Source organism: Carcharhinus amblyrhynchos, chromosome 18 (genome assembly GCF_965287045.1).
Source record: "Carcharhinus amblyrhynchos chromosome 18, sCarAmb.v2.hapA, whole genome shotgun sequence".
Lineage (NCBI taxonomy): Eukaryota > Metazoa > Chordata > Chondrichthyes > Carcharhiniformes > Carcharhinidae > Carcharhinus > Carcharhinus amblyrhynchos.
The window spans coordinates 33,338,071-33,361,766 of record NC_137341.1 but is presented as its reverse complement, the minus strand read 5'-3'; the positions used below and the strand labels follow the sequence as shown (position 1 = coordinate 33,361,766).

At 45.4% G+C, this 23,696-nt stretch overlaps 1 protein-coding gene across 1 annotated transcript in view; it reads right to left on the bottom strand.

The window, feature by feature from the left end:
- coro7 (coronin 7) overlaps positions 1-23,696 on the bottom strand; it is a 111,709-nt gene that overhangs the window by 20,285 nt on the left and 67,728 nt on the right. Inside the window, exon 10 of the mRNA XM_080206723.1 lies at positions 875-929. Coding sequence (XP_080062849.1) covers positions 875-929 — 55 coding nt within the window. The remainder of the gene's footprint in view (positions 1-874; positions 930-23,696) is intronic.

The following is a 23,696-nucleotide window of genomic DNA, read 5'->3' as shown; positions in this document are numbered from 1 at the left end:
CGCTCAGTACTGACTCTCCAACAGTGCAGCACTCCCTCAGTACTGACTCTCCAACAGTGCAGCACTCCCTCAGTACTGACCCTCTGACAGTGCAGCATTCCCTCAATACTGACCTTCCAACAATGTTATGCTCCCTCAGTGCAGCACTCCCTCAGTACTGACCTCCCCTCTAAGAGTGTAGCACTCCCTCAGTACTGACCCTCAGACAAGACAGCACTCCCTCAGTACCGACCTTCCGACAGTGCAGTGCTGCCTCAGTAACCACTCTCTGATAATGCAGTATTCCCTCAGTACTGACCCTCTGACAGTGCAGTACTCCCCAACAGTGCAGCTCTCGTTCAGTACTGACCCTCCACAATGCTGTGGTCTCTCAATATTGATCCTCTGACAGTGCTGCGCTGCTTCATTACTGACCCTCCAATAGTGCAGCACTCCCTCAGTACTGACCCTCCCAACTGGTCAGCACCCCCTTGCTACTGACCTTCTGACAATGCTGTGCTCCCTCAGTACTGACTCTCCAACAGTGCAGCACGCCCTCAGTACTGACCCTCTGACAATGCAGCACTCCCTCAAGAAATGATCTATTTCTTGTTTTGGTCTGTGTTACTCCTGATTTTAAGATCACCGTTAAACTGAAGGGTGTTGCAACCACCAATTCCCCTCGGTTCCACCATTCTTTGCTTCAACCAGACAAGAGTGATTTTAACCTGCTGGTGTGGGCTGTAATTGCCTGCTACTACCCCCTAGAGTTGTGATGATGCTGCCCCATGGAAAAAGGCAACAATTCAGAGATTTTATCTGCATACTGATGCGTTGAGGAAGTCCATCCCTGGATGTAGTTGATGAGCTGGGACATCAGATCATCATTGCTCACCTTTCCAGCCAGGATCAGCAACCCAGAGTCAGCATCGTACAGCGGGATCAGCGGACTGGGGATTGGAGACAGAGAGATTATCAGGATCACCATCCATAGTCTGAATACAATATACAGAACAATAGTCCTTGCCCCCCAATGTATGTAATCTTACAATGGACGTTAGTCTCATCCAGTGAAGTGAAAGGAAAGGAAAATCAGCTCAAGTTCCTGCTCTTGAACATACTTAAAGTAATCCTAACAGCAATGTGTATATACATGTGGGGTATCAAGTGAAAATGAGAACCAAGGAGACATCCTTCATGTTTCACACTATTCCTACACTTACTTGGATGAGGCACTGAAGAGCAATTTATATTTTATAAAGTAGTTACAACACAGAAACAGATCATCAATCCAACCAGTCTATGCTGGTGTTTACGCTCCTCACAATCTCCTTGTACCCTTCATCTCACCTGGTTAGTTTATCCTTCTATTCCTTTCTCCCGTCTGTTTTATCTAATTTTGCTTTAAATTCGTCTGTACCAGCACCTGACTCAGTCCTTGTGATATTGAGTTCCACATTCTTATCACCCTCTGGGAAAATAATTGTCTCAATTTCTCTATTAGATTTATTCATTTTTTTTTCATTATTTTATGGGGTAGGGACATCGATAGCCAGGCTAGATGCCCTTCAGAAGGGGGTAGTGAGCTGCCATTTTGAATCGCTGCAATCCCTGAGGTATAGCTACACCCACAGTGCTGTTAGGAAGAGAATTCTAGGATTTTCACCCAGCGCCAGCAGAGGAATGGTGATATATTTCCAAGGCAGGATGGTGAGTGTCTTGGAGGGGAAGTTCCAGGTGATGGTGTTCCCAGATATCTGCTGCCTTTGTCCTTCTGGGTGGTAGTAATTGTGGGTTTGGAAGGTACTGCCTTGGTGAATTGTTGAGTGCATTTTGTAGACGGTGCACACTGCTGCCACTATGTCAGTGGTGTTTATGAATGAATGTTTATGGAAGGATAGCAATCAAGCAAACTGCTTCGTCCTGAATGATGTTGCTTTCAGAGCAGCACTGCTGGGGGCTCCACGTCAGTACAATCCAGCCTCAGCATTCATTAAACAGAAGTATTGGTCTTTGCTTCATTACAATATAAAGATCACCAGTAACCCCCTATATTTGAGCCTAGGCAGCAGACAGTGCAGCCTGGGGACAAAGACTGAGGAGTGTACCTGAGTAAGGACCAGATTGGGTCCACATGCATCCCAGCAGCAGTTGGCTGTTGGTGAAAATCCAGCTGACTTGAGCTATCAATTACCCAGTGCACCCAAGACTCTGAAAGTGCCCTCATCCTGAGTTGGAAGGATTAGTGATACACTCCTTGTCACACTGCAGACAATTGATGACACTGTGTTCTCAGACTGAAACACTAAATTATCATATAAACAGTGCCTGATTGGAGACACTGGGAAATAGGAGAGGCAAATTGAACTTGTGGGTAGTGACTCACATCTCCACCAGAGGGCAGGCGCTGTCTGTTCATCATCTGATGATGTGGAGATGCCAGTGTTGGACTGGAGTAAACACAGTAAGAAGTCTCACAACACCAGGTTAAAGTCCAACAGGTTTATTTGGCAGCAAATGCCACTAGCTTTTGGAGTGCTGCTCCTTCATCAGATGAGTGGGAGATCTGTTCACAAACAGGGCATATAGAGACACAAATTTAATTTACAGAATAATGATTGGAATGTGAGTCTTTACAGCTAATCAAGTCTTAAAGATACAGACAATGTGAGTAGAGAGAGCATTAAGCACAGGTTAAAGAGATGTGTATTGTCTCCAGACAGGATAGCTAGTGAGATTTTGCAAGTCCAGGCAAGTTGTGGGGTTTATAGATAGTGTGACATGAACCCAAGATCCTGGTTGATGCTGTCCTCATGTATGCAGAACTTGACTATCAATCTCTGCTCAGCGACTCTGCATTGTCATGTGTTGTGAAGACCGCCTTGGAGAATGCTTACCTGAAGATCAGAGGCCGAATGCCCATGACCGCTGAGGTGTTCCTTAACAGGAAGAGAACAGTCTTGCCTGGTACACATCTCTTTAACCTGTACTTAATGCTCTCTTCACTCACGTTGTCTATATCTTTAAGATTTGATTAGCTGTAAAGATTCAGACTCCAATCATAATTCATGTAAATTGAGTTTGTGTCTCTATATCTCCCACTTACCTGATGAAGGAGCAGCATTCCAAAAGGGAGTGGCATTTGCTACCAAATAAACCTGTTGAAATTTAACCTGGTGTCGTGAGACTTCTTATCATCTGATGTACAGAGCACTCAGAACTTGGGAACAATTCAGGGGTTAGCTGGGAGAAGTGGTGGCAAAAACGAAGCGATATAACGGCGGGGGGGGAAGGGGCGGCGGCGGCAGCGAGTAGGTGGGGACGGGCGGGAGGCGAGAGGGGACGGGCGAGAGGGTGGTGGGGGGCGAGAGGGGACGGGTGGGAGGGTGAGATTATGGGGAGAGTGGAGTTGGCAACTTGGGGTAAGTGATGGGATGGCATGATGAGAGTGGTAGAGATGAGGAGGATACAAGAAGGGTGGGGAGATAAATCGGGATGAAGGGATACAGGGAGAGTGGGTGTTACAAGGAGAACCGGGGGGCTTGGGGAGAATGTGGGAGACAAGGAGACGCAGGATGTGCATAGCTATGCAGGGCAAAGTTTTGAGATTTCTGACAAGATTCAAATGGTGGTCTTTTCATTTAAAAATATTTGAGTCCTGACTGCCAGCTGCAAGGAGGCTCCAGTTTCTTGTCTCATTTCTCTCCTTCGAGTCTCAGATTCAGAGTTTCTACACATTCACAGGGCGGACTGCCCCTAACACCACCCACTACTGCCCCCAACCCGTCTTTGGTTCCTAGCTCTCCACACAAACAAAACACTGAGAGTTCCCACACAACATATTTACATGCTCAACCTCCAGCCTTCCCACACTGGCAGTCACACAAGGCTCTGGCAGCATCCCAGGGAGCATAAAATATCCAAACATATGCTATACACCACACTGTACAGCCAGCCTTCAGTCACTCAATATGGTGAAAGGCGGCGACAGATTTGAAAAGTTGGACGGGGGTCTGGGAAGTTATCCCTCCACTAAGCCTCATGTAAACACAATACTGACGTCATGGGTCTTATGGCAAAGCATTTCATGTGAAAATGTACAGATTAAAAATGATCAAACTGGAACTGAACAACCCCCAAGGCACACTCTTAGGATCATGACTCTCGTTCATCTGTACGTGGAACTAATGTAAAGTTGCACAAGCCCAGAACAGCAAACAAACCTGCACAAGTTTTTGTTCTCTCCCTGTACCCAATTCCAACAACAACTTGCATTTCTATAGTATCCTGAACATAGTTAATATTAATACAGCACAATATTAAACAACATTTGATAACATCAAAATCGATATGGTGTTGGTTGGACTCAGTGGGTAACAATTGCTCGTCTCTGGGTTAGAAGGGAGTGGGTTCAAATCACACTACAGTCGAGGATACCTGAAGCTTATGTGCTCACCACGGTGCTGAGGATGTGCTGCACTTTCAGAGAGGCAATACTGTCAGAAAGGAAACACTGGGGAGCAGACAGAGGGCTAAAAGGCACACTATCTCCCCAGTCTCCAGTACTGAGCTGGTACAGCGTAAAACCAACTTACAACATCAGAGGGACAAGACTGAGGGAGTGCCGCGCTGCCAGAGGGACAAGACTGAGGGAGTGCCGCGCTGCCAGAGGGACAAGACTGAGGGAGTGCCGCGCTGCCAGAGGGACAAGACTGAGGGAGTGCCGCGCTGCCAGAGGGACAAGACTGAGGGAGTGCCGCGCTGCCAGAGGGACAAGACTGAGGGAGTGCCGCGCTGCCAGAGGGACAAGACTGAGGGAGTGCCGCGCTGCCAGAGGGACAAGACTGAGGGAGTGCCGCGCTGCCAGAGGGACAAGACTGAGGGAGTGCCGCGCTGCCAGAGGGACAAGACTGAGGGAGTGCCGCGCTGCCAGAGGGACAAGACTGAGGGAGTGCCTCGCTGCCAGAGGGACAAGACTGAGGGAGTGCCGCGCTGCCAGAGGGACAAGACTGAGGGAGTGCCGCGCTGCCAGAGGGACAAGACTGAGGGAGTGCCGCGCTGCCAGAGGGACAAGACTGAGGGAGTGCCGCGCTGCCAGAGGGACAAGACTGAGGGAGTGCCGCGCTGCCAGAGGGACAAGACTGAGGGAGTGCCGCGCTGCCAGAGGGACAAGACTGAGGGAGTGCCGCGCTGCCAGAGGGACAAGACTGAGGGAGTGCCGCGCTGCCAGAGGGACAAGACTGAGGGAGTGCCGCGCTGCCAGAGGGACAAGACTGAGGGAGTGCCGTACTGTCAGCGGGACAGTACTCAGAGTGTTGCACCGTCAGAGACACAGTGCTGAGGGTGTGCTGCAATGTCAGAGGAGCTGGGGATGTGTTGCACATTTGGAGGGTCAGTTCTGAGGGACTATTGCACTGCCAGAGGGGCAGTATTGAGGGAATGCTGAACTGTCAACAGGGCAGTACTAAGGACATAATGCACTGTAAGGTGAGCAGGACTGAGGAAGTGCTGCACTATTAGAGGGGCAGTGCTGAGGATGCATTCCACTGTATAAGGGGCAGAACTGAGAAAGGGTTGCACTGTCAGAGAAGAAACACTGAAGGAGTGTTGCAGTTTCAGAGGAGCTGGACTGGAGAAGTGCTTCACTGTCAAGGTTGTCTTCTTTCGGATGAGAAGTTAAACGAAAGGCTCCACCTGCCCCCTCAGGTATGTGCAAAAGTAGCCATTGCCATTATTTTAAAGAGGACCTGGGAAAAGGCATACCACATTTATTAATGATTTGTGATCTTCCAAAATTCTTTTCAAGAACAAAGGAACAGAGCAGCAAATTATAGGCCAGTTAGTGGGGCAGGACTGGGAGAATGCCTCACTGTCAGAGGGGCAGGACTGAGAGAGTGCTGCACTGTCAAAGGGGCAGGACTGAGGGACTGCTGCAGTGTAGAGGGGCAGGACTGAGGGAGGGGCAGGACTGAGGGAGTGCAGGCCAACAGTGAAACCACATCTAAGAGTACTGTGTACAGTTTTGTTTTCCAGAAGTGACCTACTTGCCTTGCAGACCATTCAGAGAGGATTCACTAGGTTGATCCCTGGGATGGAGGGATTGACTATGAGGAAAGATTGAACAAGTTGGGTCTGTATTCATTGGAATTTAGAAAAGATGTGATCTTATTGAAACTAATTAAGATTCTGAGGGGGCTTGACATGCTGAGGGGATGTTTCTCCTTTTGGGGGAATCTAGAACTAGCGGGCACAGTTTAAAAATAAGGGGTCTCTGATTTAATATGAAGGGGAGGAATTGTTCCTCTCAGAGGACTGTTATTCCTTGTAATTCTCTACCCCAAGGTCCAGTGGAGGATGCATCATTGAATACCCTCAAGTCTAAGTTCGACAGCCTTTTGAACTACAACGGAGTTAAGAATTCTAGTGAGTGTACAAGAAAATGGTGTTGAGGTCACATTCAGATCAGCCATGATCTCTGTAAATGGGAGAACAGGCTCAGTGGGCCAAATGGACTACTCTGGTTTTTATTTCATCTGTGGATGATGGAAAAAGACCCACATACCCAAATTTGCCGATGACACAAAGAAAGGTGACATTATACGCACTGGGAACACCACGACCTGCAAGTTCCTCACACTATCATGACAAGGAAATAAATTACCATTTCTTCACTGTTACTGAATGAAAATCCTGAACTTCCTTCTTAACAAATATACCTACACCAGATGGACTGCAGTGGTTTAAGGCAGTGGCTCACCACCAATTAGGGATGGGGAACAAATGTTGGCTTTGCCAGTAATTCCCACATCCATTAAAGAATTTTAAAAAAGATGGAACCATAAAAATACAGAAAGACAAGTGAATTGGCAAAGGTGTGGCAACTAGATTTCAATGCAGGCAAATATGACATCTTCCATTTTGGACCTAATTGTGGGCAGCACAGCGGTTAGCATTGCTGCCTGACAGTGCCAGGGACCTGGTTTCGATTCCCAGCTTGGGTCATTGTCTGTATGGAGTTTGCACATTCTCCCTATGCCTGTGTGGGTTTCCTCTGGGTGCTCCGGTTTCCTCCCACAGTCCAAAGACGTGCAGGTTAGGTGGACTGGCCATGCCAAATTGCCCCTTAATGTCAGGGGAACTAGTTAGGGTAAGTGCATGGGTTATGGGGATACAGCCTGGGTAGGATTGTGGTCGGTGCAGACTCAATGGGTCGAATGGACTCCTTCTGCAGTGTAGGATTCTGTGACTCTAATTAGAATGTGACAGGGTGTCTAAATCATAAAAAGTTGGAAAGAGATGTGATGGTTCAGATGTACAAATCATTAAAACATCATGAACAGGTACAGAGAAGGGAAGGGGGGTTGTGGAGAGTAAGTGCAGAGTAGTCACAGATCATGGGAGGATGCAGGGCAGGGAAGAGGACACAGAGAGAGTGGGGAGAGGTTGAGGAGAGGAATGAGAAAGAGGAGGAGAGGTAGACAGAGACAGAAAGAGTGACAGAGAAATACAAGGAGAGAGATAGAGAAAAGTTAGAGAGAGAGAACAGTAACTGCAGTGATCACAGTAAGTGGTTAAAGTCCAGCTCCAGCCTGTCAAGCCTGGCTCTGTCCTAATACAAATATTGGTTCTGGCTGCCACGACTGCCGGGTCCTGTGGGACAGGGCTGAACACCAGACTGTGCAGAGGCTGTGGGACATCAGAGCAAGAATTTACAGATTGCGATAAAACTAAAGGGTAACAGTGAACCACAGAGAACAAAAAGTGCAGTCTGCTCTGGTCCTTGTTTAATATTTACATTTTAACACAGCAGAGTTATTCAATCTGTTTGAGTGGCCCAGTGTGGAGGGAGGGTGACAGTGTGTGGAGAAGGATGGCAATGTGGTGGTCTGGCAGCATGGAGGTGGGGTGGCAATGTGGAGGGGGAAGCAGCAGTACAGTGTAGGTGAGGTAATGAGGGGAAGGGATGGCAGTGTGGAGAGAGGCTTTGGACAAGATTAAGTGGGGGAGGGGGGACAACAGTATGGGAAGGGGAGAGTGGAATATCTATTAGTGCTCATGACTGAGTGATGACCATGAGACCACACTGCCTTTTGCCCTCGAACAATCCATCACCACTTACCATCTGGCTCACACAAAAAAGCAGAATGGGGTAAAACACAGCTTCTTTGTACCTCTAGGAGGGAGAAAACTGAGTAAATCTAAGCAAAGGGACCCCAGTTTTGTACAAGATGTATCAAGGCTGAATAGTACAAAATGTGATCCCAGTGATTTGGCCATTTCAATCAATCCCGTTAGTACAATGCTTCATTGCCACTGAGCACCTTCAGCCCAAAAGATGCGGCCTGAATGAAGAAGGGAAAAGTGGACAAGGATATACCTGCACAAGCACTGCACCCTGGGTATGTTCCGAAAATGGATTAATCACTCCCGGTACAATCAGACTGTGAGCTTGGCCTCTATTGAGGCAAAAAAAAACTTTGTCCTGGCTTTAAACATTCACCTCAAAAAAGGGAAAGCAAACAGCAATCCATTCTTGACTGGTTGCCAATTTGACAGAATAAAGCTTTATGAATTCCACACTTTCCACACAGTTGCCAACAGCTCCACAGAAAATACAAATATCCCACTCACAGACTGAGCACGAAATGTATCTCAGCCTCGCCCATGACACATAGTGCAGTTGGCAAATGACAGCAACCTTATTCGGTCAATTCTCTAGCCCAAACCATACACAAGTTCAACACAACTGTCTTGTTCTTAAAATAAGTGGGTGAAGATTTGGCGAGGATTTAGGAATTTTTAACACATGAGGTTGTCCTGCCAGAGTTCAGGCAAGGCATACTGCACATTCTCCTCCTCCTCAATCCCACTACGACAGTGAATAAATTCAAAGCAGGAGCACACTGTGCCCACAGCTCTTAATCGCAGCCCAGAAACATGTGAGTCATGGTAACCGGGAATCCAATCACATCGCTGAACCTGAAAACGCTCAAGATCAATCAGGACACAGATTGACAACAGGATAGTTGAACTGTGAGGTCCTGAGGCCAACACTAAGGGTAGAGCCACCGGGACCCATGCTTTCAGTATATAATTATGGAAGTTGTTCACTCCCCTGTCCAAACAGCACAGAGTCACTAAGAAGGTTCCCAGGTAATGTAGGCTATTGCTGTTGTCCACCCACCTCTGCCAAGGCTGTGAAAGGATCTACTTTATCGAGATGTAAATCATCAGCACGTCCAGATGTAGCATCAGAGCATCTCTCCCACTGTTTCCGGTACTTGTATCCAATGAATACAGACTGATTTTCTTTGGACTAAAGCTAGTGGGCAAAACAAAGCAAATAGCCCCTACCCTACCATGCTGATCCAGTCCAGACTCTGGCCTCCTGTCCTGAAGATACTCTATCCAAGCACAGTCTTGAGTTAGAAGGTGTGCTGGGCCTCAGGACAGGATTTCAGCTCAAACAACTTTTGATTTGCCTGTAGGCTGGACAGCGTTATCAAGGACACCACCAAATTATATTTATAATGGACTTGAATGAAGGACAATCTGATCCCAAGCCACGAGATGAGCAGTGAGGAAAGGTGATCAAAAGATTGGTCAAAGGGGTACGCTTTAAAGGTTGTCTTAAAGGAGAAGAGAGAGGTAGAGAGACCAAGAGGGTTAAAAAGGGAATTTTGCACTTAGGGATTTGTCGACTGAAGGCTCCTCAGATACTGAGGCAGTGCATGCCTATAGACAGCACGACCAGGACAACATTCAGGCTTGGGCTGATAAGTGTTAAGTAATATTTGTCCCAAATAAGTACCAGGAAATGATCTTCTCCCACAAAAGAGGACCCAATCATTGCTTGTTCAATGGCATTACTATCACAGAATCTCCCATCACCAAAATCTTGCGAGTTACCATTGACCAGAAACTAATCATATAAATACTGTGGCTGCCAACATAGGTCAGAGACTGACGATTCTGCATGAAGCAACTTACCCCCGACTCCACAAGCTTGTCCACCGTATTCGAGGCATAAGTCAGGAATATGATGAAATACTCTCCACTCGCCTGGATGAGTGCAGCTCCAACAACACTCAAGTGGCTTGACACCATCCAGGACAAAGCAGCCCACTTGGTTGGCACCTCATCCACCACCTTCAACATTCACTCCCTCCACCATTGATGCACAATTATAGCAGTCTGCACCATTTATAAGGTGCACCACAGCAATTCACTCACTTGTTTGACATTATCTTCTAAATTTGAGACCTCTACTACCGAGAAGGGCAAGGGTAGCAGATGCATGAGAACACTAGCACACACAAGTTCCCTTCCAAACCACACACCATCCTGACTTGGAAATATATCATTGTCCCTTCACTGTCATGCGGTCAATACCTAACAGCTGCTAACAGCACTATGGGTGTCCGTACACCACATGGACTGCAGTGGTTCAGGAAGGCAGCTCACGTCCACCTTCTCAAGAGCAATCAGGGATGGGTAATAAATGATCGCCTAGCCACTGATACTTACATCCCGTGAAGACATTTTTAAAAAGGCACAGCTGCTAAAAGGAAGTGCTCAAAATTGGGAATGCAAAATAGGCCAGAATTGCAAAGAGATCTTGAAAGCTTGTAGAAGGAGATTCCAGAAAAAGCATCAGCCCCAAGTCTGCTGCTGGATAACTGTCCACCTTTTCACTATAAGAGCCTTTCCTAACTAATGGACAGACCCAAAATCATCGATCAGCACCACATGAACTCCCCATCTCCCTGGGGTACACATCTCCAATCCTCCCCAAAAGACCCTGATGTAATCTTGCTGACAATGACATGGTTTAATGATGTGCACTATGGGTGCTGCGCAGAATAGACCGAGCAAGCTGAAGAAGCGTGCCCTCATTCCATATCATCAGTTTGGAAATATCCTGACACAAATAAATTGCTTGACAACATCACTGTGTTTTAGTACAATTGAACTGTATTTTTAGGGAGTAACAACAGTTCTTTCTGAAAGGCTGTTTTGATGATCAGTGCCAGTAAGAAACCACTTATAATTAACAATGAAAGAAGCGGCATTTTGTTACAGCCATGGGAATTTTAATTTGCACCTTTAGTAGAAATCAATTTGCTGGCCATACATTAAAGAGACTCAAATGTCATGGCCCCTGGTTAATTTCCTCCAAATTATAGGATTTACTCGGACTATAGTTGAACAATGTTATTACCAAGTTCCACCCTGCAGTCCCCATGGCCTTATTCCATGCCACTAATGCTTAGGTGGCAGAGTTTATACTGGGAACTGGGCTACACGGACTCCAGGGTTGCACAAGTTGATAGGTGATGTGATTGACCGCTGCAGCTGAAAAAAATCAAAAATTCATGGGCTGAATTTTTGGATCACTAACTAACTGATCTTTCCGCATTACAAAGAACGAAGCAAATTACAGCACAGGAACAGGCCCTTCGGCCCTCCAAGCCTGCACCGACCATGCTGCCCGACTGAACTAAAATCCCCTACCCTTTTGGGGACCATATGCCTCTTTTCCCATCCTATTCATGTATTTGTCGAGATGTCCCTTAAAAGTCACTATCGTATCTGATTCCACTACCTGCCCCAACAGTGAGTTCCAGGCACCCACCACCTTCTGGGTAAAAAAAAAAAATTGCCTCATACATCTCCTTTAAACCTTGCTCCTCGCACCTTAAACCTATGTCCCCTAGTAATTGACTCTTCCACTCTGTCTATGCCCCTCATAATCTTGTAGATTTCCATCAGGTTGCCCCTCAACCTCTGTTGTTCCAGTGAGAACAAACCAACCTCTCCTCATAGCTGATGCCCTCCATATCAGGCAACATTCTGGTAAATCTTTTCTGTACCTTCTTCAAAGCCTCCACATCCTTCTGGTAGTGTGGCGACCAGAATTGAACATTATATTCCAAGAACTTTAAGGTTCTGTAAAGCTGCAACATGACTTGCCAATTTTTAAACTCAATGTCCCAGCTGACAAAGGCAAGCATGCCATATGCCTTTATGACTACCTTCTCCACCTGCATTGTCACTTTGTGACCTATGTGCCTGTATACCCAGATCTCTCTGCCTATTAGTTTAGACCATATGTATGTATAATATATAAAATCAGAAGAGAGACAGACTCTTCTGGAATATACAAGGGAATTTCAATTTGCACTTCTAAGTCAGTGCTTTTATTGTAGGGTATCTGTTGAAACGACTCTGCTGGTTGGGTGATTTAAATGGAACAGCCCAGATTGATGCCAAGCCTCACAGATCACATTTAGTTAAAAAGTTTGTGTCGCTCTAAGTATCTCAGGGTGAGGTTGAGGGAAAAGAAAGGCATAAAATAATCAGCCAGAGCACTTGTTCCAATGTAGGACGTGATCATGGATATCAGGCTAAGCACAGGATTCCAGCTTGGCTTCAATTGCTCCCGTGGCTTAATAGCCTGCCAACAACACACCATCTATTTCAAAGTTGGACATTAATAGGAGACCCATAAGCTAGAGGTTAATGGTGGCTGAACAGAATAGCTTCAAGTTGGAACTATTAAGATCAATTGCGAGTCTCTATGCACGGCAGCAACAAAAGCCATGTCATGGAATGGAACTGCACAGGGCATCCCTTCACTACAACTTACATTCATATAATATATAGAGTGTTTATAAAATCCTTGTCCAAATTTAAACTTCAATAACTTTGGCTGTGCTCATGAGAAAATCAAACTGGGGATAATATATGAAAGCATCGTTCATAAATTTTTTTTATGTTAACGGTAGGGCCTTTTTTTGTTCATTTTATTTCAGATGCTGAGACTGACGGAAAATGCTGAATAGAGAAGGGGAACTGTATCATTAAGAGAATGGAAGCCCATAATAAAGTTAACATTAAAAAAGATGTGGAGATGTCAACGTTGGACTGGGGTGGGCACAGTAAGAAGTCTCACAACACCATCTGATGAAGGAGCAGCACTCCGAAAGCTCATGATACTAAATAAACCCATTGGACTTTAATGTGTTGTGAGATTTCTTACTGTAACATTAAAGAAACCTTTATAAATATTGCTCTCATATGCAATTTCCAGTTTGTTTCTATCATGTGCTACTTAACATGCATTTAACATGGTAAAATGTTCCAAAATGATTCACAGGAGTGTGAAACAAAATTTGACACCAAGCCACTAAGGTGACATTAGGGGAGATAGCCAAAAGCTTGGTCAAAGAGGTATGTTTTAAAGCAGTGTCTTGAAGGAGGAAAGTGAGGGAATTCCAGAGCTTGGGGCCAGAAAACTGAAGGCTTGACTAGGAATGACTGAGCAATTAAAATTGGGATGACAAGGAGTCAGAATTAGATGAGCACAGATAGCTCAGAGAAGATTACGGAGATAGGGATAATTGAATGCATGGGGGGATTCAAAGCAGTGAGGATACATGAATACACTAATGTTGACCATCAGTGAGCAAGGTGCAGTCAGCAAAACTTAAGATATGATCAAACAGCAGGGATGTGGATCTGCAGGGCTCCTTCTGTCAAATTGCTGACCCCCCGCATCATAATAACAAAATGAAAGTACATGTTGAAGATGAGAAGACTTTTACTGCTCTTGTAACATTGCGCAAGCACCTGAGGTACAAAGGTGCTGCCAAGTTGGGCCGAGATTATTGGATGCTTTTGCCACTCAGTTGCACATCCTGTGATGTGGAGATGTTGTTTGTTACCATATTTGATACTGTTAGGATAAACCTCAGAACTCAGGCTGTTGCCTCAGCTTCCTTGAGCCTTGGGTGTTGACCCCTACACAAGGTGTTGACTCTAGCAAGATCAGACACACAGCTTCCTGCAGGAACTGTCCTCTGGTGGGATCTGTGAACAGCTGTGTCTAAAACTAAACCTTGAGAGGGAGTATTTAGTCAACCCCATATCTATCTCCAGGGTCCCATAACCAGAGCACACAAAAACATTCCCACTCCATTCTGGCCTCTCATAGGTTAAGTAGTTCTCTTACATAGCTCCGTGTGTGCTTGGAGAGCTGGCAACAAGCCGAGCTCCCTGCACTGGGCAGTTTTCAGGCAAAGCATTTTCTCACAGAAATTACTCATGAACCAGCCAGTGAAAACCTGCAAGGATTGGGCCATCAATACAACTGGGCTAATGCTCAGTACAGTGTTAAATTGGCCCTGCCTGTCATTGTGTAAAGCAAGCCAGATTCACAGTAAACAGAGAATCTTCATTCGACTACTTTCAAACATGCAATTTGTTCATACACTGCTGTTCTGTGACAAAGGACAATCCCAACTGCATTGGGCTATAAACCAAGCTTCATAATTCACCTGGAGGAGGGGCAGTACTGCCGGGCTGCCACCCTGCCAGAGGGACAGTACTGCCGGGCTGCCCCTCTGGCAGTACAAGATGATATAGACAAGGTGGTCAAATGGGCAAATAAGTAGCAGATGTAATTTGGCCCTGAAAAGTATGAAGTGATACACTTTGGAAGGAGCAATTTGACAAGAAAGTATTCAATAAACAGCATGACACAAGAAAGTTCTGTGGAACAAAGGGACCTTGGCATGTTTGTCCATAGATCTCTGAAAGCAGAAGGGCATGTTAGTAGGATGGTGAAAAAGGCATATGGTTCACTTTATCAATCAAGGCATAGATTACAAAAGCAGGAAAGTCATTTTGGAGTTGTATAGAACTTTGGTGAGGCCACAGCTAGAGTACTGTGTGCAGTTCTGATCGCCACATTATCAGAGAATATGATTGCACTGGAAGGGGTGCAGGGGGGCTCACTAGGATGCTGCCTGGTTATGAAGAGAGGTTGGATTTGCTTTGGTTGTTTGTTGGAGCTAGGAAGACTGGGGGGTGACCTGATCAAGGTGTACAAGATTATGAGAGACATAGACAGAGTGGATAAGGAGTAGCTGTTCCCCTTATTTGAAGGGTCAGTCATGAAGGAACATAAATTCAAGTTGAGGGGAAAGAGGTTTAGAGGGATGTGAGGAAAAACCTTTTTATCCAGAGGGTGGTGATGATCTGGAATAGGCTGCCTTGGAGAGTGGCAGGAGTAAGAGGCCTTGTATCCTTTTTAAAAGTACCTGAATGAGCAATTGGCATGACACAACATTCAAGGCTATGGGCCAAGCGCTGGTAAATGTGATTTGGTGAGAGGTCAGGTATTTCCTGCATGTTGCTGCAGTCTCAATGGGCTGAAAGGTTTCTTCTGCACTGTATGATTCCATAACTGCACGTCAAAAGATGCATTAATGACTATAATGTGCTTTGGGACATCGAGGTCATGAAAGGAACTTAATTCCCAGCTGGCAAATAATGATTTCCATCTCAGAATTTGTTAATCAGTGGGAATGTATACTGAGTGTGAGAGAATGACCGACTCCCTCAATAGTACAGTTTGAACCACATAAAAACCATATAATCATCCACAGCACTGGGAAAGACATCAGTCACATAGTGACTGCTGTATAGACTCCCTGATGTGTCAGGCTGTGTTAATGGGAGATCTGACTCATAGATTCACTCTTACTGGTGATTATTCTCAGTACCACACTTCTCTAAAAGGAGGGAACTGCAGCTCCTGAATTCTCAGTCATTGGACACCAACACTAAAGAGCAGTCAGAAACCAAAACCGCGAGACAGTGTTACTTCATTTACAAAAACAGGAGGGTTGAGAAGAGCTGAGTAGACTAAGGAGTATACTGGCTACTTTCCAAACACGAGTGAATAACAAAGGCGGAGGGTGGGGTGGGGGGATTGGGGGATTTGGCAACTTAACAAGAATTACTAACAGATCAGCATTTCATAAGGACAGAGGAATTGCTGTATTAGTGTGCATTACATGCACAGAATAGCACTGACTGGATAAACCAGTACTGAAACCAGGAACTGCTATGTACACAGACTGTACATGGGCTTGAACTATGCACTCTTATGTGCGCAAAGCTTCACTTTGTACAAATGGACTGTTGCTGGGAATGTAATTCCACAGCCCTGTTTACGAGTCAATAATGAATAGTGTTAATAAGAAAGAAGCCATTAACATGGCATTGCATTCATCTTTGATTTGATTTATTTGATTTATCATATGTATTAGCATACAGTAAAAAGTACTTTTTTCCACATTATACAGACAAAATATACCATACATAGAGAAAGAAAGAAAAGAGTGCAGAATGTAGTGTACAGTCATAGTAGAGAAAGATCAACTCAGTGCGAGATATGTCCATTCAAAAGTCTGATGGCAGCAGGGAAGAAGCTGTTTCCGAGTCATTTGGTATGTGTCCTCAGACTTTTGTATCTTTTTCCCTATGGAAAAAGATGGAAGAGAGCAAGTCCAGGATGTGTGGGATCCTTGATTATGCTTTTCTGAAGCAGCAGGAAGTGTAGACAGTGTCAGTGGATGGGAGGTTGGTTTGTGCAATGAACTGGGCTTCATTCACAACGCTTTGCAGTTTCCTGTGGTCTTGGACAGGGCAGGAGCCATACCAAGCTATGATACAATTAGAAATAATGCATTCTATGGCACATCTGTAAAAGTTGGTGAAAGTTGCCATGGACATGCCAAATTTCCTGAGCCTCTGAGCAAGTAGAGGCATTGGCGGGCTTTCTTAACTATAGCATCCGCCTGGAAGGACCAAGACAAGTTGTTGGTGATCTGGACATCTAAAAACCTGAAACTCTTGACCATTTCTACTCCAACCCATTGACGTAGATAGGGGCATGCTCTCCACTACGCTTCCTTAAGTTGATGACTATCTCCTTCGTTCTGTTGATATTGAGGGAGAGATTATTGTCATCACACTAGTCTACCAGATTCTCTATCTCTTTCCTGTAATCTGTCACATCATTGTTCTGAGATCAGACCCACTACGTATCATCAGCAAACTTGAAAATTGAGTTGGAGGGGAATTTGGCTACACAATAATAAGTGTATAAGGAGTATAGTCAAAGGCTAAGGACACAGCCTGTGGGGCACTGGTGTTTTGGATGATGGTGGAGGAGGCGTTGTTGCCTGTTCTTACTGATCACGGTCTGTGGGTTAGGAAGTCTAGGACCCAGTTGCAAAAGGAGGCACCAAACCCCATGGAATTTGAAGAGGAGTTTTGTAGGAATAATGGTACTGAAGAATGAGCTGTAGTCAATAAATAGGAGTGTGACATGGATGCCTTTGTTATCTAGGTGTTCCATTGTAGGGCCCGGGAGATGGCGTCTGCTGCGGATCTGTTGCGGCAATAGGTGAACTGTTATGGATCCTGGCAGTCTGGGAAGCTGGAATTGATCTGTGCCATGACCAGCCTTTCTAAGCACTTCATAACGATGGGTGTCAGAGACACTGAATGATAGTCATTAAGGCACACTGGTTGGCTTTTCTTTGGTACAGGGATGATGGTTGTCTTCTTAACGCAGATAGAGATCTCAGATTGGTGTAAAGAGAGGTTGACAATGTCTGTGAATACCCTCACCAGCTGGTCTGTGCAGTATCTGAGTGCCCACCCAGGTACCCCATCTGGATCAGACGCTTCCTGTGGGTTGACTTTTGAGAAGGCTGCTCTGACATCTGTGATGGTGACCTCGGCTACAGGGTCATCTGAGGTTTCTGAGGTGGAGGACGTGCTCCTGCTGACCTCTTGCTCAAAATGGGCATAGAATGCTCATTGGGGAGGGATGTCTTGGAGCCAGTGATTTTAACTGCCTTCATTCCTACCTTAGTCTAGCTTAGCCCGGTACAGTCTTTTGGCATCTTTGATGGATCTCAGTAGATCATATCTGGCTTTAAACTGTAAGTAAAGGTGTCATCCAACTGGACAGAATGACGTTGTGAATGGGAGTGTACTTGCATGTGACAAAGAGGTTTGTAATTAGACCACACCTTACACCAATTAATTCTTTCATTTACAATCAATTACTTCAAAACTGCTATGCAGCCAAACAGTACACAAGGAGCAAACCCCATGCAGTGACACTATATGTCCAGGGTATCACTGGGGGAAATATTACCTAAAAATGGCTTTGTGCTGTTTCTAGTTAAAAACTAGCATGTTTCTCGTGTCAGTTTTATCTCCAGATCTTATGACATACTGCCAAAAAAAATCAAGGGAGGGGGAGATATGTTGCATGCCATCAAGCAGAGGGGGCAGGGCCTCAACACGCAGGCAAAACCCGGCTGCACCAAGATCAGGGTGCCATCTTTAGAACAGCAATAAACCTACCCCCAAGCCCATCATGGAAGTCTCATGGGCTCTCCCACTCCCCCCATCCATCCACCCCGATCAGAGCCTGCACTTGACGCCATCCCCAATGATCACCTCCACTGGGTCTTGGTGAACCTGTCGTAAACCAGGCCAACAAGGGAACCTCAATATCTGGCAATACCTGATTAATTATATTTAAAGCCATATAAAGCAGGTTCACACTGGCAAGATCTAAGACTTCCAGATCTTGGGCCCGCGCACACCAGCTGTGCGAATGCCAAGATCAGCCCCACAGTGTTTATTGACTGTTAATGAGTATGTGCCTGGGACCTTATATGGTACAAAGAAAACAGGCTGCCCACATTGTACATCCATATAATGCTGTTGCAGTCAATGAAAATACAATTGATATATCAAGGCCAGGCTGTGTACATACTAGTTAACTCTGCTGTTCATATGGACAGAGGAAGCTACTGATTCAAAGAGTCATGGTGCACAGTCTTCAGGGATCTCAAACTGGATCTACTGAGAAAATTCGTATAAAATGATCAGAAATTGGATTTGGCGCAAGCAACAACCCTGGATGATTTTACAGTGTCGTAGTAGTATTGTCACTGGACCAGTACTCCAGAAACACACAGTAATGCTCTAGGGACCTAAGTTTGAATCCCACCACAATGATGAAATTTGAATTCTATTAAAAAAACTGGAATTAAAAGCCTAAAAAAAAAGCCCATTTGGTTCACTGAAGGATTTTGATTTGATGTATTGTCACATGTATTAACATAGTGAAAAGTATTATTTCTTGCACACTATATAGGCAAAGCATATCATTCATAGAGTACATAGGGGAGAAGGAGAGAGGGTACAGAATGTAGTGTTACACTCAAAGCTAGGGTATACAGAAAGATCAGCTTAATGTGAGATAGGTGCATTCAAAAGTCTTGATGGCAGCAGGGAAGAAGCTGTTATTGAGTCAGTTGATACATGACCTCAGACTTTTGTATCCTTTTCCCAACAAATGGAGTTGGGAGAGAGAATGTCCAGGGTGTGTGGAGTCTTTGATTATGCTGCAATCCATATCTGGTCTGGCATGTGACTCCACAACAATGTGATTGACTCTTAAATGTTCCCTGAAGGGCATTTAGGGATGGGCAATGAATGCTGGCTCAGCCAGCAATGCCCACATCCCATTAAATTTTTGTTTAAAAAGCCTAGGGTTGAATAAAGGCTCACTCATCCTAATGTAAGCCACCACTTCGATAACTAACTGTTTATCTCGAACAACCAGTCATTAGGGTGAGGTGGGGCATGAATGGATATTTGAAGCATGTGGGCTAAAAATGCGGTAACATCTATTTATTCTATGATCAGTCTGCAGCTCCTACCCAAAGCAATGAGTCCTGGAACTACACACACAGTACTATCCTTACTCCCTTCCATTGCAGGGGCCATGTCCTCTACAGTAATATCTCCTCACTACTGTAATAATATTCAGTAGTCCATTCACACCATATTCATAATACTTTGAGGTTGCAACACAGAAACAAGCCAGTCAGCCCATCTAGTTCTTGCTAGCATTTGGTTCACTAATGTCCTTTAGGGAAGGAAATCTGCCACCCTTACCTGGTCTGGCCTACGTGCAACCCCAGAGCCACAGCAATGTGGTTGGCTCTCAGCTGTCCTCCAAGGGCAACTAGGGATGGGCAATAAATGCTGGCCAGCCAGCTACGCCCATTTCTCACAAATGAATTCAAAAAACCCTCTTCAGAACCAAATAGACTTAACCACAACTATCTGCCCTATTCAAATCAATTCAACCACCTCGACAACCTAATCTGAAATGTTAACATTGTTTACTTTGCAACAACGAATTCGACAACCTCTCAATTTTTATGCAAAGTTGGTTTTCCTACCCTCGGTTTGAAATTTCTTACATTCACTCTCGAGCAAACAGTCTTTTGAATACTGGGACTAATTTGTTTCTCTCTACCAGCTCACATTCTTTGTTAACTTCAAGCACTCCTAACAATCTCCATAAGCCATGCTGTTCAAACACTAACCCGCCTCCACAAGTTTTCAGGAGCCTAACTCTACTTGACTCGGAACTTGCTCAACCTTTTATCTGTAATGACAAATGTGAAGGAAGAAATTACTTCCTCTGCCATTTCATCACTTTCCCCAAGAGTTCCACTCCCCCAACAGATTCGCCTTGTTGCCAGCTCGGCTGTCGCAGCTGAAACACTCACAGTGTCAGTCCTGCAAACTGGAAGTGAACCAACCATACGTAAAACTAGCAGGTCTCTGAATCTCTGGTTGGTTAACGTTATAGAGTATGGCTTATAGAGAGATGTTTAAAGTATTAAAGGCTATGACAGGGTAGAGAGAAACAAATTGGTTCCAATACTCAAAGTGGCCATACACACGTTTTGGATGCCAAAGATTTAAAATGGAAGGCAAGAGAACCAATCCTGCAAAAAAATTGAGAGGCTATAGAATGATCGTGATCAGGGATTGAGATGACTGTAACCATCACTTGAACTGAGAACAGTGGTGACATCTGCATCACAATAACTCTCAGACGAAGCTGCTAGGTTTTAAAGTTTATTTAACATTCACAAGTAGGCTTACATTAACACTGCAATGAACTTACTGTAAAAATCCCCTAGTCGCCACACTCCAATGCCTGTTCAGTACACTGAGGGAGAATTTAGCATGGCCAATGCGCCTAACCAGCACGGCAATCAGTGGGGATTCAGCACCAGTTAAAGTAGTAGCCTACTGTTTTCAGTCAGGTAATAAGATGGCCTCTTTAGGTAGCTGGGCTCCCTTCCTCTGGTATGTCTAAATGAGCAATTGAACTTGACAGGCAACTTTCTCAGCAACATTCATCAGATAAGTGCACCTTATGGCAAAATCTAGTGAGGACTCACTCTGGGAAGCACTGCCACCTGTTCTCCCTGTTGACTGTGACTCAATGGGATGTCCACAGGAGGCTCAGAGACACACCTGTCTAGGAAAGAGCTAAAATCATTTGAAAAGACACCACATTGAGTGAATTGCAGCAAGTTAAACACAAACAGGATAAGTCATTGCAGCTCCTCAAACCTGTCCTGTTATTCATGTAGATGAAAGCTGATCTGTACTTCATTTACTCACTTTATCCCTTTTTACACTTACTCAACAAAAATCTATCAACCCATCTTGAAAACTTTAACTGTCCCGGAGCACCTGTAGCTTTTTTAGGGGAGTAACTTCTAGATTCCCAACACTTTTGTCCCAGAATGTCTCCTGATTTCATTTCTAAATGGCTTGGCTCTCATTTTAAAACTTCCTTGTACTTGACTCCTCCACTACAGGAAATTATTAACTCTGCCCTTTTGAATCCCTTAATCATTTTAGACTCCAACAATTGGATCACTTTGCAACCTTATAAAGGGAGTTGCAAGGAAATACGAGTTATGCAAGTTGTCGTCATCATTTAACACTTGGGCAGTGCTTGACTGAACAGGAGGTATCAGTGGACAGCACTGAAGTTGACCAGTAATGCAGGAAATGACAGCCAGCGTGTACACAGCAAGTTCCCACAAACAGCAATGCAATAATGAGCAGATAATTTGTTTTTAGTGATGTCAGTTGTGGAATAAATATTGGCCAAAGACACCAGGGAGAACTCTTCTGCCCTTTGAAATATCCTGCCCTGTCCTGAGAAGGCTGACTAGGCATTGATAATAACATCTCATCTGAAAAATGGCACCACTGGTAGAATGATGCACCCACAGTACGGTGCTCCCTCAGTACTAGTCCTCAGTCACTAGTGTTCCTGTCATACTTGCCCTTCAACAGTCCAGTGTACGCTCAGCACTGATCCATGGACAATTCAGCACTCCCTCAGTATTGACCCTGTGACAGTGCGGTACTCTCTCAAAACTGACCCTCCAACAGTGGGACACTACCTCAGTACTGACCTTCCAAATGTGCAACACTCCCTTAGTACTGATCCTCCAAAACTATAGCACTCCCTCAATACTGACCCTCCAACAGAGTACCACACCCCCAGTACTGACCCTCCAAACATGCAGCACTGTCTTAGTACTAATCCTCCAAAAATGTGACACCTCCTCAGTACTGGTCATCTAACAGTAGGGCACTCCTCAGCATCGACATAAGAACATAAGAAATAGGAGCAGGAGTAGGCCATCTAGCCCATCGAGCCTGCCCCGCCATTCAATAAGATCACGGCTGATCTGTCGTGGCTCAGTTCCACTTTCCCGCCCTCTCCCCATAACCCTTAATCCCCTCGCCTATCAAAAACCTATCAACCCACGTCTTAAATATATTTAGCGAGGCAGCCTCCACCACTTCAACGGGCAGACAATTCCAGAGATTCACCACCCTTTGAGTGGAGAAGTTCCTCCTCAACTCCGTTTTCAACTGCCCCCCCTTTATCTTGAGGCTGTGCCCTCTAGTCCTACTGTCCTTTCTGAGCGGGAAGAGCCTCTCCACCTCTATCCTATCCATCCCATTCATCATCTTATATGTCTCAATGAGATCTCCCCTCATTCTTCTAAACTCTAATGAGTACAAGCCTAGTTTATTCAGCCTCTCCTCATAGTTCAACCCCCTCAACTCCGGTATAAGCCTAGTAAACCTCCTCTGCACTCCCTCCAAGGCCAAAATATCCTTGCGTAAGTGCAGCGACCAAAACTGCACACAGTACTCCAGCTGCAGCCTCACCAGTGCCCTATACAGCTGCAGCAAGACCTCCCTACTTTTATATTCAATCCCCCTCGCTATGAAGGCCAGCATCCCATTCGCCTTCCTGACCACCTGCTGCACCTGCAGGCTGGGTTTTTGCGACTCATGCACAAGGACCCCGAGGTCCCTCTGCACCATCGCATGCTGCAGTTTTTCGCCACTTAAGTAATAGTTCTTCCTACCATTATTCCTACCAAAGTGGACAACCTCACATTTGCCAACATGAAATTCCATTTGCCAGTTCCTGGCCCATTCGCCCAGCCTATCTAGATCCTTCTGCAGACTCTCCACCCCTCCGCACAATTTGCCGTTCCACCAATCTTGGTGTCATCAGCAAATTTCGACACTGTACACTCGGTTCCCTCCTCCAGATCATCTATATAAATCGATCCTCCAACAGTGTAGCATTCCCTTGGTACTGAGCCTCCAACAGTGCGGCACATCCTCAGTACTGATCATCTAACAGTGGAGCACTCCCTCAGTACTGATCCTCTAACGATATCTACCCTGCAACAGAGTAGCATTCCCTCAATACAGTCCCTCCAGTAGTGCAGCTCTCCCTCAGTACTGACATTCCAACAGTGCAGCACTCCCTCGGTACAGAATCATGGAATCATACAATACAAAAAGAAGCCATTTGGCCCATCAAGTCTGCACTGACAACAATCCCACACAGGCCCTATCCCCATAACCCTATGCATTTACCCTAGCTGGTCCCCCTGACACCATGGTCAATTTAGTAT